Raw genomic sequence first — 17,174 nt, 5'->3', positions numbered from 1 at the left:
CAAGATGAGTGACCGAGATGTTGCTCCCAAACGTCCTTGTGTTTATCCACGCATTTCCAAGTGGACAAGGTGTATAGTGTGTGGATAAACAGAGAAATAGGGTCTGCCAATCGCATCCCCTTTTCAGTTTAGACATGAGGAGTTCTACTGCGCTGCATTAAATACGAATGTAATCTCGTACTCTCTTGCAAAGACAATTATTAAAACTTCAAAAAGCCACAAAGGAGTAGAGTGCAGCATTAGCAGATATACACAAATACAGATAAATGATTTTTGTAAAAACGAATCGGCTGGTTAAGGATGAAGAATGAAAACGAGTACCGCTTTGTGAAGAGTCAAAATTGGTTGCTCTCAGGATATATTGGCCCCAGCACAGGAATGTGGAATTTCTACCAATGGCTCACGGCCACAGCACAAAGAAGAGCAACACTGACTGCTTACTGGATCATGAGGACCAATGTTCTGGATGTCATTCGATCATTACTTGTGTCCCTATACTGTGTTTGCTCACGATCTAAAGAGGACCACTAGATCGTGAGCAAACACAGTATAGGGACACAAGTAATGATCGAATCACATCCAGAACATTGAGCACGTCACATATTAAAGTCGTGACGATAGACCAGCCGAATTGACACAATCGAGGAATATTTCAGAATGAACAATTTCTGAAGCTGTACAAAGCAATGGAATGAGATTGGCCTACAACTTCTATACAGCCAGACAAGTGGTTGATATTAATAATGGGACTCCCGATGCTGCTTCTCAGCAAGGTAGGACAATAATTGTACCTTGCTGCTGAAGCTCTGGAGGTTATTATAAGAGCCCATGTCAGTGCCAGGGCCTTGAGGTGCCAAGCTGCAAGCAGTAAAGAGCAATGCGCTCCCTGTTTTCTGACACTCATGGCTTATTTAGCAAGTAAACTACATTCCTGCCCTCCAGCTCGGTGTAATTACCTGGGCCCCAAGAATCCCCGGCACAAACAGCAGCCGGTCGATGTGAAGTGCTACGAGGGCAAGGGGCATTGTTTCTACACTTGCATGACTCAAGATTACCGCTGTTTCAATATTTCATGAACGTGTTGCGTGCTTCTTGACTGGAGACCATTGGCGTTGTGGCGTTGCTTATTCTAATCGTACAGCAGTGACAAAAAGCTTTTCCTAATAAAGTGAAAGATGGGTGCTCATGTCCACTACAGACCATAAGCCAGTGGTGAAATTGACACAATGCGATGGTGGGAGCCAGTATATACAGAGGACAACTCGTGTTACCATTCCACAAATTAGTACTTATTTTAATCTGCCCAGAATGGCTGTGGGCTGAGTTGACTGGAACTTGAGCTCACAGCTTTGAGTCAAGCACTCTAACCACCGTGCCACATTACATGGTGAGAATTTAGATTCGATGTAAAAATGTGCTGAGAGCATGTCAAACATGAAAAATGTGGAAACCGCTGGCATGCACTGAGGTTTCGAATTCAAGTTTATTTTGTTTAACCAGGCGGCGGGACGCGAGTCAACTGGGAGGGGTTGATGATTGCTATAAACCTAAATTAGTAATTTGCGGGTGATTTTCGAGGTGTGGAGGATTGCGCAAGTTGAGTGATGCAATGCAATGCTGCACATGGCAGCAGGCTTGCCCTGTTTTGTGACATGAGCATACTCGCGGATGATTTCACTATGTAATACTGTTCCCAATACTGCCAATTCATCCGCAGTTGTACAATTAGTTGGTCGTCAAAGAGACTTAGAAGGAGGATGCCAGGAATTCCATGACAGGAGTAGAAGAAGGAACTTGGAAGTTCTGATGAGAATATAACATGGCAAGATAGGGTGATGCTGCAGCTGTGACCAGGAAGGTGAAGTTCCCATCAGTGAGGCACGTGTGCAGAAGGAATGGTGCAGGTCAAACTCAACTCAACTATTTTTTTTATTTTACCAGGTAAGGCCCACTGGGCTATGATAGCTCAACGAATTGGCTTATCATGCGGACATGTATAGCAGCCAGATATTCTAAAACGCATATTGATTCTAAATTTGGACGGAAAAACCGGAGGACCCGGAGAAAAATCCATGCGACAACAGGGAGAGAGACATGCAAACTCCAAACATACAGAAGTCAGGGTCGGGATCAAACCCACAACCTCCTGCATACCAGGCGAGGTAGTTAACAGTTTACCCTGACAGACGTTGGAGTGACACCCGGAGGTAAGTGAGCAAGGGAAAGATGCAGATAAATGGTGGGATACTTGATGCAGCAAATCTGGCTGTGACGGTCCCACCTGATGACGGAGACTTGTGTTGCCTCCGAAACGTCGTGATTTTTATTGTTTTATTTTTATTAATTTCATTTTTTACCTACGTGACTTTACCGAAAGAACTAAGAGTAGGGATACTGGAAGTGCGGATCTCGGAGGTTAGGCAAGTATTGAAGAAACTTTCCGTGATGAACGCAGGCCACAATTACTTATTTGAACCTCGACCTTGGCTTCAGTGACATGAGCAAGTATCAAATCGGCAAAGCGGTGTTGCTTGAAATGACCGCGTTACTTGTCGGGACCGCGCTAGGTTATAACAACACCCACAGCCCCCCGAGGCCGATGCCTTTTCAGACGGGTGGGCCCCCTCAAGCTGTCGTGTAAACAAGGCCTTGTGGATTTCCACACAAATCTCTCTAAAATGTACCAGTCCTGTCTTGTTGATTCTTTCAGTGACATGCTAATTTATTTGCTCCAGCAGCTGCTCCAGCAGACCCACCTCTCTCTCTGCCCCCCCTCTCTCTCTATTTAAAGGCCTCGACACAGAGGCATTGGGTCTCCGTGTGTCTATGTTGTGTGTCTCCCTCTGTGTGTCTCTGTGTTGTCTCTCTCTGCTTGTGTCTCCGTGTCTGTGTTTTGTCTCTCTCTCAAATTGAGTTCTACCTGATGACGGCTGCTTGTGTTGCAATCGAAACGTCGTATTCTATTATTTAATTTATTTTCTTTCTACGTGACATTACCGAAGGAACCAAAGAGTAAGGCCTTGCCGTTTCACGTGCCGGGAAAACGAGCCGTGAAGGAGAACTGTCCACCACCCCCCTTTGTCTTGACGTCCTCCGTGTCGAGCAGCGCTGCACTTCTCACAAGGAGGGGCGCTCCCCCCCCCCCCACCCTCCTCTCCCCCCCCCACCCTCCCCCCCCCCCCACCCTCCTCTCCCCCCACCCTCCTCCCCCCCCCACCCTCCTCTCCCCCCCCCACCCTCCTCTCCCCCCCACCCTCCTCTCCCCCCCCCCACCCTCCTCTCCCCCTCCCCACCCTCCTCTCCCCCCCCCACCCTCCTCTCCCCCCCCCCCACCCTCCTCTCCCCCTCCCCACCCTCCTCTCCCCCCCCACCCTCCTCTCCCCCCCCACCCTCCTCTCCCCCCCCACCCTCCTCTCCCCCCCCACCCTCCTCTCCCCCCCCCACCCTCCTCTCCCCCCCCACCCTCCTCTCCCCCCCCACCCTCCTCTCCCCCCCCACCCTCCTCTCCCCCCCCCACCCTCCTCTCCCCTCTTGCACTGCGTGGCGTTCCCGTGCACTGACCTTGGAGTGGGCAATGGAGAGCGTGTCGACCCAGACGCGCCAGCCACCCCACTCGTACTTGATGGCGTGGTAGAGGAGGATGCGAAAGATGGAGTACACCATTTCCGTAACCTTCTGCTCCTCGCTGCTGCGCGGGTTGATATAGCCGAGCGAGAACATCCAGTCCTGCCACACGGAGCACTGCAGCAGGCACCTGCGCACCGACGTAAAGCAGTCACGTCCGTGCCCCCCCCCCCCCGCGTGCAGACTCACTTTCAAACATATACCGGTAAATACCGACAATTTTTTTTTATTGTACCAGGTAAGGCCCACTGAGCTATATGGCTCTTTTTGAGAGTAAAACTTTTCGAGAGTAAAACTCACAACATTTACAATTCGAGTACGACGATTCGCCAGTAATTACAATTAGCGTCATCCGGTGGGCAGCCCGAGTTGTGGAGAAACCATCCTGTTTCGGTCTAAAGTAGAGAGATAAACGTGATGTCGTCACTTGTGAACCAATCAGGTGCGAAGGCAGGTGTGGGGGTTTAATCTATGCCAAAAGAAGAAAAAACCTCGATTACTATTATAGGTAATGTTGGTCACAAAAGCTTATGTGTTAAACTGACTATCCCCATCTGCATGATTTGGAAGAAACATCATGCACTAGTGGATTGAAATGTACAGTATATTATTTACTGCCTTGCTTTTATCAATCACTGAAAATACACAACTCCGTTGATTATATCGCGAGGGAATGTTTTAAATATTATTATAGTCCCAACGATAGCGTGGAATTATTAAACGAAGCCTAGAACCAACATTAGATTCAATTGGGCTCATATTCACTCTAAAAAAAATCCAATCCCTCCGCTTACCCAATAAGGCCAGTACATGATAGGGCAAACATAAGCTGGAGAATATTTGCTCTATCCCTGTGACTAAATATAAAAGCAAAGTCCACAAAGCTGGGTGAGCCAAATCGACTGGAAATAATACTTTTTAAAAAATGCATATTTTTGGGCTTTCGATGGTGCAATGGTGTGAAACCATTAAAGCTTGTTACACATGGGAACCATTTTGCCCGAAGAAGTCATTGCCTAATTATTCACGGCCAACGATGGGAATTAAATCAGGATCTCTGAGGCCACTGGCATAGGATGAGTGCTCCAGTAGCCCTGAGCCTCCTAGGTTTCTCTTCAGTGAACGATTTTTAAACACAGATATATGGAGCAACGTGCACAATGGAATGGTAACAGAATATTAAAAAACTTATTTTGAAGATGAAGTGTAAAACTTTGTTGTAGTTCCCTCACAATTCAACTTAAACCACGCAGAGTAAAATAAAAACTACACTCTGTACTCAAATGAGATACAAATTGGCCACAAATCTGAATTTACCTTCGTAATTAACGTACAGCACAACTAATTAAGGAGATAATTTTCAACTCTTCGCTAATCTGCTGTTGGATTAAGACCTCCTCACTCTGGGCTTATCATGGGACGTTGTTGGCCATACTTCTCCATGCTGGTCAGTGTGGGTTGGTAAAGGGCAGGGTCCAGGGGTAAGTTCAGATGTTTCCAACACAGATGGCACAACTACTTTTGCAAACATCGGTCACAAGTCTTCATGGTGTTGTCCACAGTTCCCAGTCAACTTTTTTTGGCAGTTGTGGAAAATCAACAATTGCAAATGCACCAAGTGAAAGTCTAACAAAAGATCATAAACAGTGATAGTAGCAGCAAATGCTGGATACCACATGTTGAGTTTAGATGTATATTATTACGTGGCCTACAAGAGGTGCCAAAAAAAAGTCACATTGGGCCAACATTGGCATGTGATTGGAAGCATTGGACCACCGTTGGCCTAACGATCCCATGTTTGCTGGATGGTTGGGTGGGTTCAAGAGTAAATGATGAAAGTGTCATGAACCGCCAGCTCTGGGTGCCTTTGTTCTTGTCACAGGTTATCACTAAATATGGAAAATGACTTAAAGATAACTTTATCGTGAAGTAGATTTCGGCTCAATCACGAACACCCTCCAACCCACATTCGGCAATTCTAAAGTGGCTCTGCATCAACCAATCTGAGCTCTTCTGTGAGGTAGCCACGAGGAGAGTAATACCCCAACAGAGCAACGAGCTGACACCACTGAGATCTTGCATTGCATTCGAGGAAACCACCTAGAATGAAACCACATTCTCACGTGCAGAGAGGTAATGATCTGAGCCAAGTCAAACAAAAACTTCCCTCATTAAATATGGTTGTTGACTTACTTCAGCCTCTGTTTGATTGCCACGTGAAAACAAGCCACTTTCGCAAGGCATGTGCAGCAATCGCGCAGTGTGGACAAGAGGCGACCGTAGCAACATTAGAAGTAGTTCTCTGACAACCTTTTCGAGAGGCCGTTCACTGGCATGAAGCGAGGATAAAATGATTTTGCCGATAAACCCAAGTTAAAATAAGATAACAGCGGTGACAATTGAAAGAAAATTGAATACGTATTTAAAACAGATTCCAGAATAAATAATGCATTATATATATCACCCAGGCAAAAAACATCTCCTGAGGGCACGTACACAATACAATTAACAAGATACTTTGAGAAGCTTGGTTGTTGTGAATTTTAGGAATCAGAAATGGGCTCATTGTGTGTTTGCGCGCGCGTGCAGATTGTGTATGTCGATGTGTTTGTTTTATTCTCAACACATTTGCACCGCACTAAAATGTTGTCTCATTTTTCAAGCACTCAGATAATGCCTGCAAAAATCAAGGTCCATGGACGTTGCTGCGGTGTTAAACGGTGCAATAAATCACATCCCCAACACGACCTTTAATTAAACAAATGGACATGACTTTGGGGGAATCATTTTGGTCCAAGTCTCAGGGTCGACCTTATAACCTTAACCATTTAATTAACCTGAATGTCGTTAGAGATGTGTTTTGTAAAAAAAAGCCTTCAATTCACAGCTACATAGAAAATTAACAAACAAAAGATATATATATAAATGTTACGATGTGATTAATAAGAGGCTGCGGTTTTATTGGTGAAGGGTCAATTATTACAATGCGGGCTGTAGTTGTTGTAGTTGTTAAGGCTAGAAGGGGAAAAGGTGACTTGCAGGGGAACGGCATTTGCACTCTGGCAAGTGCAATTTCCAGAACCACCTTATAATTACTGTACCCCGGCCGGCAGCGTCGAATCGCTGGTTCATCAACAAGTGGCGTTAATTGCAATACCGCTTGTTACAATACCTGCATTTATCCCTGCAAACCCTATGACGAACCTGCGGTGGTCACCCATCCAAGCACTAACCATGCCCAAACCTGCTGAGCTTCCGAGGTTTGATGATTTCGGGTGCATTGCGGGTAAATTAGCCCTATGGCTACATGTTGAGCAGTAGAGGGGGTAGTGCATCAACATCCGTTGTTGTACTGCACATCTATGCTCCCCATCTTCATCAACGGGCACTGACCAGTGTGGGGAAGTACGGTTAAGTAACCCTCATGACCTGCACGGCATGTAAATTACATTTCCTTCAACGAAGTTGATAACACCACATTTTTGAAAGGGTGGTCAAAGTCAGTGTCATGTGACAAACACATTTTAGGTCAGTGGTGGACATTCCCTTGTACACGGTCTTTGGTGATTTGCAGTCTTCCAATCGCTGTTCACTTCCACAAATTGGCCTACTTTAATCTCGTAACCCCACAATTTGAACCCGAAAGAAACCCTTCCAGTTTTGAGTCGAGCACTCTAACCGCAGCACCACCTGACTGCCTACAAACCATAACAGACATCACAATATTAAGCAGAGGAAATCTCGAGACAGTTCAATCCAGCTAGGGACCAGGGATACCAATTACCACCGACGTTTATGCATTTAAATCAAACCTGGCATTCTGGGAATAGAGGTCAGTGTAGTAATCAGTGTTAAACTCCTACAAAGACAAAGACCCCCACATAGAGCCTTAACAGGTTAGTGGGTAAGTGCTGTTAGCGAGCACCGATGAAGGCCGGCATGGCACACGAGGGGATGTGTGGGCCAGCACCACGCCCGGGCTGCCTTTTTCTCTCTAGTGTCGATATTTACACACTGCACCAGGTACTAATTTGAGGCTGAGTAAACCAGTTCAGATATTCATCACAGGTGTTGGCTTTGAGCGGGAATCAAACTCCGGTCCCTGGGTTCATAGAGCAGCGCGCAAACCGCTACACTACCATTACAAACACACACATCCACACACACATATACACACATATGCATGCGCAAGCACGCAACAATGCTGCCCATATTTTATCTTCGAAATGGAATTGAAATTGGCTGTATACAGCTAAGTGACTCAATGGGTTAGCTAATTCTAAACCTGGATTGTAGCCAATAGGAAACTAATGAGACTCACTAAGTGGTGCTCGAATCAATCAAGCCGGCGCTAACCCTGACCACCACCTTTTGTTCTATAAGAATCCATATCGCAGGCACAATATGTCACGATGCAAATGGGTTCACGCAAATACAATCAGAGCAATCCGAAGGGGAGTTGGTACAGCAACAAGCATAGTAACAAGCGTGCGCTTGTTGCTGTGCACCAGCCAATTAGCACGGGTGGCTACGTGGGGCGCAAAAGAAGCTCGACACACATTCGTACGTACACCGCTACCGTCAGGTTTTTTTTATATCCAGGTGCACAGTGGAGGAAAGTGACACGTGTGATTGGGTGTTCCATTGGTACAGCAACTTCACCTCCCAGTAGCAGTGTCCATGGGTTCAAGCTCTGACCTCGGCCCACACACGCGGTCATCTCTTCTAAGCCTTGAACATTTATCGCTTGGTTTCCAATGAGGTGACACACTGACGTACGCTGGTAAATTTATGTTGCAGGAGTGCATGCGGGAATAATGCCCCGCACCTCTGATTAGCATGGTTGGCTACGTGCGGTGCACAAGAAGTCGAACATGCGTACGACGCAGAGGCACCGATGGTCTGATGAACAGGGCTGGGCAATGACAGATAGTCATTCGAGGTTCAGAAAGACAAACGCAAAGATTGTAATGACAGCTGGCCAGTGGAGACGTAATGATTCGCCCTGTGGCGATTCATCGAATTGTCTTAAATCGATCAAATTATCGAATCTCTCTATGTACTACCATGGTGAATGTAGCCGTCACTAGAGGCTGCAGGGGTCACATAAACTCGTATCACACAGCAAATACAAATCTAAAAACACTGATCCTTATATATGCGTTGTGATTCATGCATAGAGGGCATAACAATTGATATTCATCGATGAATTGATGCCCTTCCAGCGGGATGTATTGTCATAATAGAATGGGCAACCTCACGGGAATGTGAGTAGATAGGCAGGCAGTCAGAATTTAAGGGCTGGTTTCAGACACATTTATGAATTCAACCATTTCACCTGAAAAATCCCTCGAGACTCAGCACCTCGTTCGCCGCGTTGCCCAGCGTGCCATCTGACGCGCACGAAGCGAACCCGGAACGACGCGTGCGCAAGCATTTTAAACGCGCCACTTTTAACGTGGACGAAGGTGGCATGAGGTGTGATGATTCCGGGTGAGCTTGGTGGAGCCGTGGGGGCTGGGTGCTCACCGGCGGTTCTCTCGGCTATTGTTGAACAGCTTGATCATGTCGGAGAGGAACGCCTGCCGCACCTCCATGAGCTCTGCACTTGGCGCCGAGCTCTTCAGCAGCGTGGCCACCACCTTCAGGATCACTGTGGGCGCGGCAGTCGGTCACACGTGCACAGCCACGTGTGTCAGAGCTCCTTAACAGAGGGTTTTGACAGGTGGGCTCACAGCGTCCTCGTGTTGCTCAAACCTCAAACACGCACGAGGAAGACATTTATCTCTGCTGCCAGCAGTGCACGTTCTACATCCCATGGTAAGTGGCGGCCTCGCTTGTATAGCGAGCACTGTGGAGAGGTTTCTGTTGTCGATGACTCTTACGAGGGCTCAGTTCATGCGGACATTGTTTTCGTACGTTCGTGGAATTTATAGCAATTGTTGTAAAAGATAATACACCTAATTCACCGCTGAATGGAGCCCCAAGCCGACCAATCAGACTCCGTCCATCTCACACACACGCGTCCGCTAACGTGAGTGTCGCGGATTCTCTGCCCGACACCGTGGTGTGGAATGTAGAACGATGCAAAAGATGGCCAAATGCTACTTCAAAACAATTATGGAGGCAATGGTGATGATGACACAAGATGATAATAAATTAAGATGATATATGATTGAAGTTACAAATTAATGAATCAACATCGTACACAGCCAACCGTGCTAATCAGAAGTTATGATTATAAAACGTACAGTATCATCAGCAGTATAATCCATGTACAGAATCATCATTAGCATGTATTTTTCATAATCAGCGTTATTACATTTATCACTGTCATCAACTTCAGCAATATAATTCACTATTACCATCATCTTCATCAATATATTTTAGCTTCATCATCATGATCATCTTCACGTACATTTGCATTTGCACAAGCATTTCACTCCTTTCAGGAGCATTCAAAACTCCATGAATGAAAAGAAAGTTGCGGATTGCACACGAGTTTGCAGTATGATTTCTACCCTAACCATGCCCAAATGTTGCCAATTTAGCAAATTTTGTAAATGGTGCAAATGTGTGCGCTTTTGGGTGGAATTGGCTGCACATGAATTACAAAATGCTAATGTAATGCGGATTTTTGGCCCAACATGGCCACATGAATTGGGTCGAAAGTGTCTGCCTGTGCAAGTGAGCGTTGGGGGTGGCACTCAGCTCCATTGCCAGCCTTGACTGATGCCACATCCCCAAGGTGGGGGGGGGGGGGCAGTTTCTCCACAGGACAACTGCCGTTGACCTCCCCAACAACGTGAGACCCATTTTAATGACCCCCCAAAAAAACCGATTTGCTGGGTCGATCCCCGACAGTAGGATTAACTAGCAGGTGCTATGCCTGACCGAGAATTCTAACCACAGGACGCACTGGACATATCGCATTACAGTATCAAAGTTGTGATGTTTGGTGTTGGTGGTCGTAGAATTCATTAGCAGTACTCTTCCAGCCAATTCAATGTCTCTCCCATCACAGTAAGATGTACATTTAAAAATGTACATTTACAATAACCTTGCAGAATAATGATATCGAAAATGCAATTACCTAGTGCTTAAGTTTCCCAATCACCATATTCAGCAAATGATAGAGCTTTGATGTAATGTAAATATGGACACAGATTGAGACTTTTTCATCCATTAAGTTTTAATCCATACCTTGTGATCTACTCAAGGGAACGTGAAATTGTCTCCCTGCCCAAACAAGATTGGGGCAATATTTATCCCCATTGGAGGTCCAGAGTCAGAAGTGGAAATTCCATATTCCTATGGCAGTAGCCTGTCTCTTGACAACAGCAACATTGTTGCTTTCCCACAAAGTGATATCATGTTGCTGATCCTGGGTGGGATTTTGAACTCACAACCTCCAAACTCTTGCAACTGCACCATCTGGCTTGACATTTTTTCTTTAGTAATAATAAGAATCTACATCCCTCTAAATCAGCTGCCAGATGAAGGCATCCCCATGTTATTTTCGGTTATGGGGCTGATCACACTTCACCATGCTGGTCAGATAAAGTTGGTGAAAGGGCAGCCAAGGACCAGTTCAGATTTCACTCACAAATTATTTTATTCATAATCAACGTTTTTGGGATTAGATCGCGTTATTTATAAATGTGTCGTAACCTTCCACCACCCGACACGGCCAATCAGTAAAAAAGTGTCACGTTGACAAAAGACAAATAGTTCACTGCTTTAGCCCACCGGTGTGTTGAAGCGTGAAACCACAACATTTACAATTTGAGTTTGACCAGGAATCGAACTCAGCTGATAAGGTTCGTAGATCAGTGTGCGAAGCCACTAATGGCTGGAAAAACGCGGTCATTATTTTTTAGGGACACAAATAAACCACTGTGCACATAGCGCACAAAACGTCTTCAAACACAGACCAGTGGGATCCTGGTATACAAAAAAAAGAGCGCCTGATATAGTAATCGCTGTCTTTTGGACAAATACCACCTGCACAGAGCACGGCCAGGCACCTGCCCACCCTTCACTCGGTGATTCATGCAGGAGAAGCAAGTGTGTCAATTACACAGCGTGACAGAGGGCCAGTATGTATTTTAAAACGCCGCAGCCAAGGAATATACGAGCAACACATCAGCCTAGAAAGAAGATTTGTATGTGAAAACTGATCCATAATATTGACCCAGAGTGGTGAGAAATAACCTTTATATAAGGGGCTCGTCTAAACAATCAATAAATGAAATCTGCAGTAAAACATGTTGCAGTTATACGGATATATACGTACACATTCAGTGTAAAAATGATGTAAGGCTTTGGCCCTCAGTCCACGACCAGTGGTATTTAGAAGGACATGAGCAGAAGAGCTGTAAATTATAACCTGATAGTCCAGTTCCCTTGCAACGGAAATTAATGTGAAGTTCATGACGACAGGGTTAGCAATCTTATGCCATTTAGATAATAAAGAATTGAGGAATATAGCTAAATAATTTTCAAATTAGTTTAACCAAGGGTGCTGAAATAATAAACATTGCATAGCACGCATACAGTTGTAGTAAATCTTAACATTATGTTAGAGGTGGGGCACACATTTAAGATCGACAGGTTACCAAGACATTGGAGGCGATGGAGTGGCAAACAGAAGTCAAAGAGCTCAGGGAAGGCTATTACCGATGGTAGGATAATGTTTGAACAGATTTTATAAGACCCAGGTGTTGATTGTGCAACAGTGGAAGTTATCTTGAAGAAGGCAGGAAGCAAAGGTATGGTGCGGAAGCACCAATACCACTGGCTGTGATCACCCCCTTGGCCATGACTTCAGGTTAGAGTAGAGGAATTCCACTGCACTTAGCACAATTTCTTTTGAAACAATCACGGTTTCCGAACGCAGGCCCCAACGTGTCAGGCAGCACAGCAACAAACAGCACCATTGTAAGCGTACTCGGCGAGAGATAAACATGATTGGTGCAGGGGAGGAGACACGTACTCGGATTTTGAATCTTGACAGACGAGTCGGGTTCCGGGTGCTGCTTGTGAACCACCTGGGTGCACACCTGCTCTGTGAGGATCTGCACGCACAGCAGCACCACCGTTTGTAATCGGACGAAGAGTCAGTACACTCGCTGTGCAATGCTGTACACAGCGATACGATGAGAAATGTGCGTTTAGAGTAGAGTAGAACCCCTCTTAACGACGGTAATTGGCTCCACGAAACCGGTTGTTATGTGACTTGGTCGTTGAGCGAGTATAGAAAATACACGTTAAAGGCTTAATTCGTTCCGACAGCATCGAAAGTTACCCTTTTCCACCCAAAAAAACGTACTTTATAATATTTAAACAATGGATATTAATACATTAAGGTACTAACAACATTATAAACACATAATATTAAAAGAAACATGGTTAATCAATGCATGAATTAATAGTTACTGTACCCACAACAGCCCGTCGTTAACAGGGGAATGGTCAGGAAGCGAACACATTGGGTGGAGGCACTACACTACTATACACTACACTATACACTACACTATATACTACACTACTATACACTAATATACACTACTATATACTACACTATACACTACACTACTATACACTACTATACACTACACTATACACTACACTATACACTACACATTGGGTTCTATGGAGGCCCGTCGTTAAGCGATTCATCGTCAACAGGGGTGGTCGTTAAGAGAGGTTCTTCTGGTTTGCCCGTTATAAATGTCCACGCGATGATAAGCCACTTCGTTGAGCTATCATTTGTGGCCAGGTCACTTCTGTAAAAGAGCTGTAATATAGCTCAGTGAGCCTTACCTGCCAAAAATCCAACACATATGCCCAAGTTTTAAAACAGTGTCTGAATTATGCACCTCCCGCATGACTGGACTAACGCGAAGGCACAATGTGTATGATTTATATCAATTACCGGATGTTTACGAGTCCAAAAGCTATGCTGTGAGGTATTGAGAGCCACCATGTGAATAAGCAACATCTAGCCTGGAAATGTAAATATTTTGAGTGCAACTGAATAAACTCCACCTTTATCAATAAATAACGAATCACTTAATAACCGTACAACCTTCGTTTACCCGAATGAGAGAACACTGAGATTCAGTGCAAGCCTGTGAAGATTATCAGAAGATCTACCATCATTTAGTGTCTCCAGTCTGTGTAAATCGACTGCTGCCTGAAAGCCTCCCGACGCGGTGTCCATCACGTGGGTTGTGTGACTGTACTTCACTACTCTGGGCAGTGCGGGTTGTGTCACACGTCTATAATGGCCAAACTCCTGTAATGTAATTGTTTGGTCATTTTGGCCAGCAGGCTAAGCACAGTTAACCAGCCGTACCTTCCGTCAGCTAGATCTTGGCTTGGTGTCATGTGTGCTACGCGCTAGGCTACCCAGCCTGCTTTGCAGCATATCATGGCCAAACCATTGTAATGTAATTGTTTGGTATTTTTTTGTCAGCTAGCTACAGTAAGCACTGTGAACCAGCCTTAGCGTCATGTAGGAGACCTCTGATCAAGTCTCGCTAATTTGCATACCTCGAAGAGAGTGTTGTAGGTGGTCATGGAGAGCGTGTTCGTGTTGAGCATCAGTCTCTCCCCCAGCAGTGCAAACAGGCTGTGCGTGTGCATGATTTCAACTTTGCGCCTACACACCAAGGCACGGCCGATGCAGAGACACAGGCACACATACATACACGTACTGGCGTCTTTACCTCGATCGAAACTCGAATGTGAAAGTTTGATTTTGTGTAATTCGATATTTGCACTTTTGTACTCAGGAATAGGAACCCTACCCTTGGGTTTGAATCCAATGGAGGGCAAGCCTTCCTCTAATTTAGAAATTGTTTGAAATATGCCGGGGTATTCTCACGTCTATTAAATAGACATACAACTGTAATGTTAACTTATAACTTAGGATTGCTGCATTCTTATAATTGTTAATATTATTTTAATCACAACAACCAATTAATCAGCCAAACATAGAGCCCAACACACCGTCACAAGGTTGTCAAATTCAATTCACAGTTGGGGGGTTCACCTCAGCTCTTTATGCCTTCAGGCTCAACAACATGAAGCACTGTTTTGCAGGAAGTCGACCGAGTCGACTCTTCACTAGAATTAGAATTGGCAACCTTCCGATTTTGACCCGAGTGCCCTTCCAGCGGTGCCAGCTGGCCACAGTGAATGCTTAAACTGAATAAAAAAAACAAGATAATAATTCAGAGCCCTTTGGAATTTGACTTCCAGGTGGAAGCAACCCGACACTGTCAGTTCTGAGGTTTTGTTTGACCGTATTTCCCCACGCTGGTCAGTGAAGGTCGGTGAAACGTGGAGTCACGATGCCCAGCTACTTTTGTTTCCCTCGTGGTGACACCACTCATCATCGATGATAGACATGGACAGTAATACAACTCAAGTTGCTGGGTTCATAACACAGTGCACTGACCACTGCAACACTGCTCCAATTAAAAGTCAGAATCAGAATATTTTTCATAATCAACGTTGATTATGAATAATATTGGTCGCAAAAGCCTACGTGTTAATCAAAATATTTATTTCTCCTGGAGGAATCCGATGAGCAATGAAGCTCTTTTTCGCAGACGTCCAGTCGGGGCGGGTCAGCAAGTTACAACAAAACAACACAAGAAACGATAAGAGTGCTAAATAATCCTGGTACGCTTGACCACTGAGACAGACACAATGCGAGTGATGGCTACGGTGGAATTATTTAGCTCGTAAGTTGGTCCCAGGCACAGCCCACGTGGCACTCACTTATGGGCCAGGTGCTTGAGGAAGTAGCCCAGGACCTTGAGGGCCTGAACCCGGATGCTCTCGCTCTTGGAGGCCAGCAGCTTGTACACAACCCTAGAGCAGCACGAGGCGGCCCGAAGACAGCACACGCACAGGGCATTGGCAAGAAACGCACGGCAGCTTTCCTTTACAGCGGTCATTTCAGGCAGCTTTGTTCATGGTTGTGGGATAATAGTTTAGTTTCCTCGCCAGCAAAAAGCAAAAAACACGAAATAGTTTACACACATCGTCATCACTGAATATTGACACCATGCCTCCCATATAGTAACTCGCGAGGCAACCTGTGGCAGGGGACCCACCAGCGGCAGGTGTCCCTGTGAGGTACAAGGTGAACACAGCAGCAGCAACAGCCAAAAAATGGGAATTAGAATGCCAGGAGGGGCCGATGCTGCGATGCGACTTTCCAATTCAGTAATTTGTGAGAAATGTATCAAAATAGGCAGTCTTGAAGACACATTAGCTCTCGGCAGGTGGATGAATTAAGAGAAAGTAATTTTCCACTTTATACATTCATATATGTTCAACTTCTTTCACACCATACATAGCCAACTGTGCTAATCGGAGGTGAACAACGACCCATGTTGAACAAGCATGGGTCGGTGTTCATGTTTATATCCCGGAACAAGTGGTGGAACTCCACATACCTGCAGTTGGGACGAGTCTATCCACAGCATAGCCACTGCTGACTTCCCACAAAGTGGTACTCTGTTCATACTCTTTGGTTCTTTCGGTAAAGTCACGTAGGTAAAAAATAGAATAATAATCACGACGTTTTGATTGCAACACAAGCAATCATCATCAGGTGTGAAAATCACAGCTAGAAAATGTTTACTAAAATTTTTACTAAAATTTTCTAGCTGTGAATGTTTACTAAAAACTTTTCTAAAAATTTTCTAGCTGTGATTTTCACACCTGATGAAGATTGCTTGTGTTGCAATCGAAACTTCTTGATTTAATTTACTTTTATTTATTTTTTATAGCTATATTTTTTTACCTACGTGACTTTACCAAAAGAACCAAAGAGTATGGATCCTTGCAGTCACGAAAACTTCAAATCTAGAATGGAACTACGTTGTTTTGGCCTTTGAAGAATGTAGGGTGGGACACGCAGCCTCCTAACTGTGAGTCACGGCCTTCCAATTCTCACCATTGTGCCACATGACGTAGTTACATATTCAATCCCTGAATAGGGCACACGGACAGCTCTTCATTGTTTTAAGTGTTATTAAAAATACACTAAACGACTCCACGCATTTCAATCAAATCTCTCTAAAAGCTATTGATGGGGGGCGGCGGGGTGTTTGATGGTACTTTACCGAGCTGGTCAGTACAAGTTGGTGAAGGGGTGGTGGTGGTGGGATGGATCGGTTCAGATATCGCTTGCCACTGGTGCTAGCCGTGACTAGCAATCAGATTAAACCCAATAACAGTGACTTCAAAGGGACACTTGCCTACCGGAAATCAACATTTCATGGTGAAAGTTGCAGCGTGTCCTTTGCTTACAACCGATTACAAAACAAGCCGTCACATCACGATGCTGCGAAACATACAAAATACGCTGCACTGCAATATTTCATGGAGGCGCGGGTAGACATCAGTAACGCTGTGATGTGAGCTCATATTTAATGCATTTTTTTGACTCACATGAGTGAATTATCAAAATAAATCCATTGTTATAATTTCACATGTTTAATTTATTCAATATATAATGATTTTAC

At 45.0% G+C, this 17,174-nt stretch overlaps 1 protein-coding gene across 1 annotated transcript in view; it reads right to left on the bottom strand.

The window, feature by feature from the left end:
* LOC144723968 (neurobeachin-like) overlaps window positions 1-17,174 on the bottom strand; it is a 518,054-nt gene that overhangs the window by 114,170 nt on the left and 386,710 nt on the right. Inside the window, exons 17-21 of the mRNA XM_078602770.1 lie at window positions 15,418-15,510; window positions 14,182-14,290; window positions 12,620-12,701; window positions 9,154-9,277; window positions 3,562-3,754 (exon numbers count right to left, since the gene is read on the bottom strand). Of these exons, the coding sequence (XP_078458896.1) occupies window positions 3,562-3,754; window positions 9,154-9,277; window positions 12,620-12,701; window positions 14,182-14,290; window positions 15,418-15,510 (601 nt within the window). The remainder of the gene's footprint in view (window positions 1-3,561; window positions 3,755-9,153; window positions 9,278-12,619; window positions 12,702-14,181; window positions 14,291-15,417; window positions 15,511-17,174) is intronic.

The sequence above is a fragment of the Lampetra planeri genome, chromosome 19, assembly GCF_965212315.1.
Source record: "Lampetra planeri chromosome 19, kcLamPlan1.2.h2, whole genome shotgun sequence".
NCBI lineage: Eukaryota > Metazoa > Chordata > Hyperoartia > Petromyzontiformes > Petromyzontidae > Lampetra > Lampetra planeri.
This window is presented reverse-complemented; position numbering and strand designations above follow the sequence as displayed.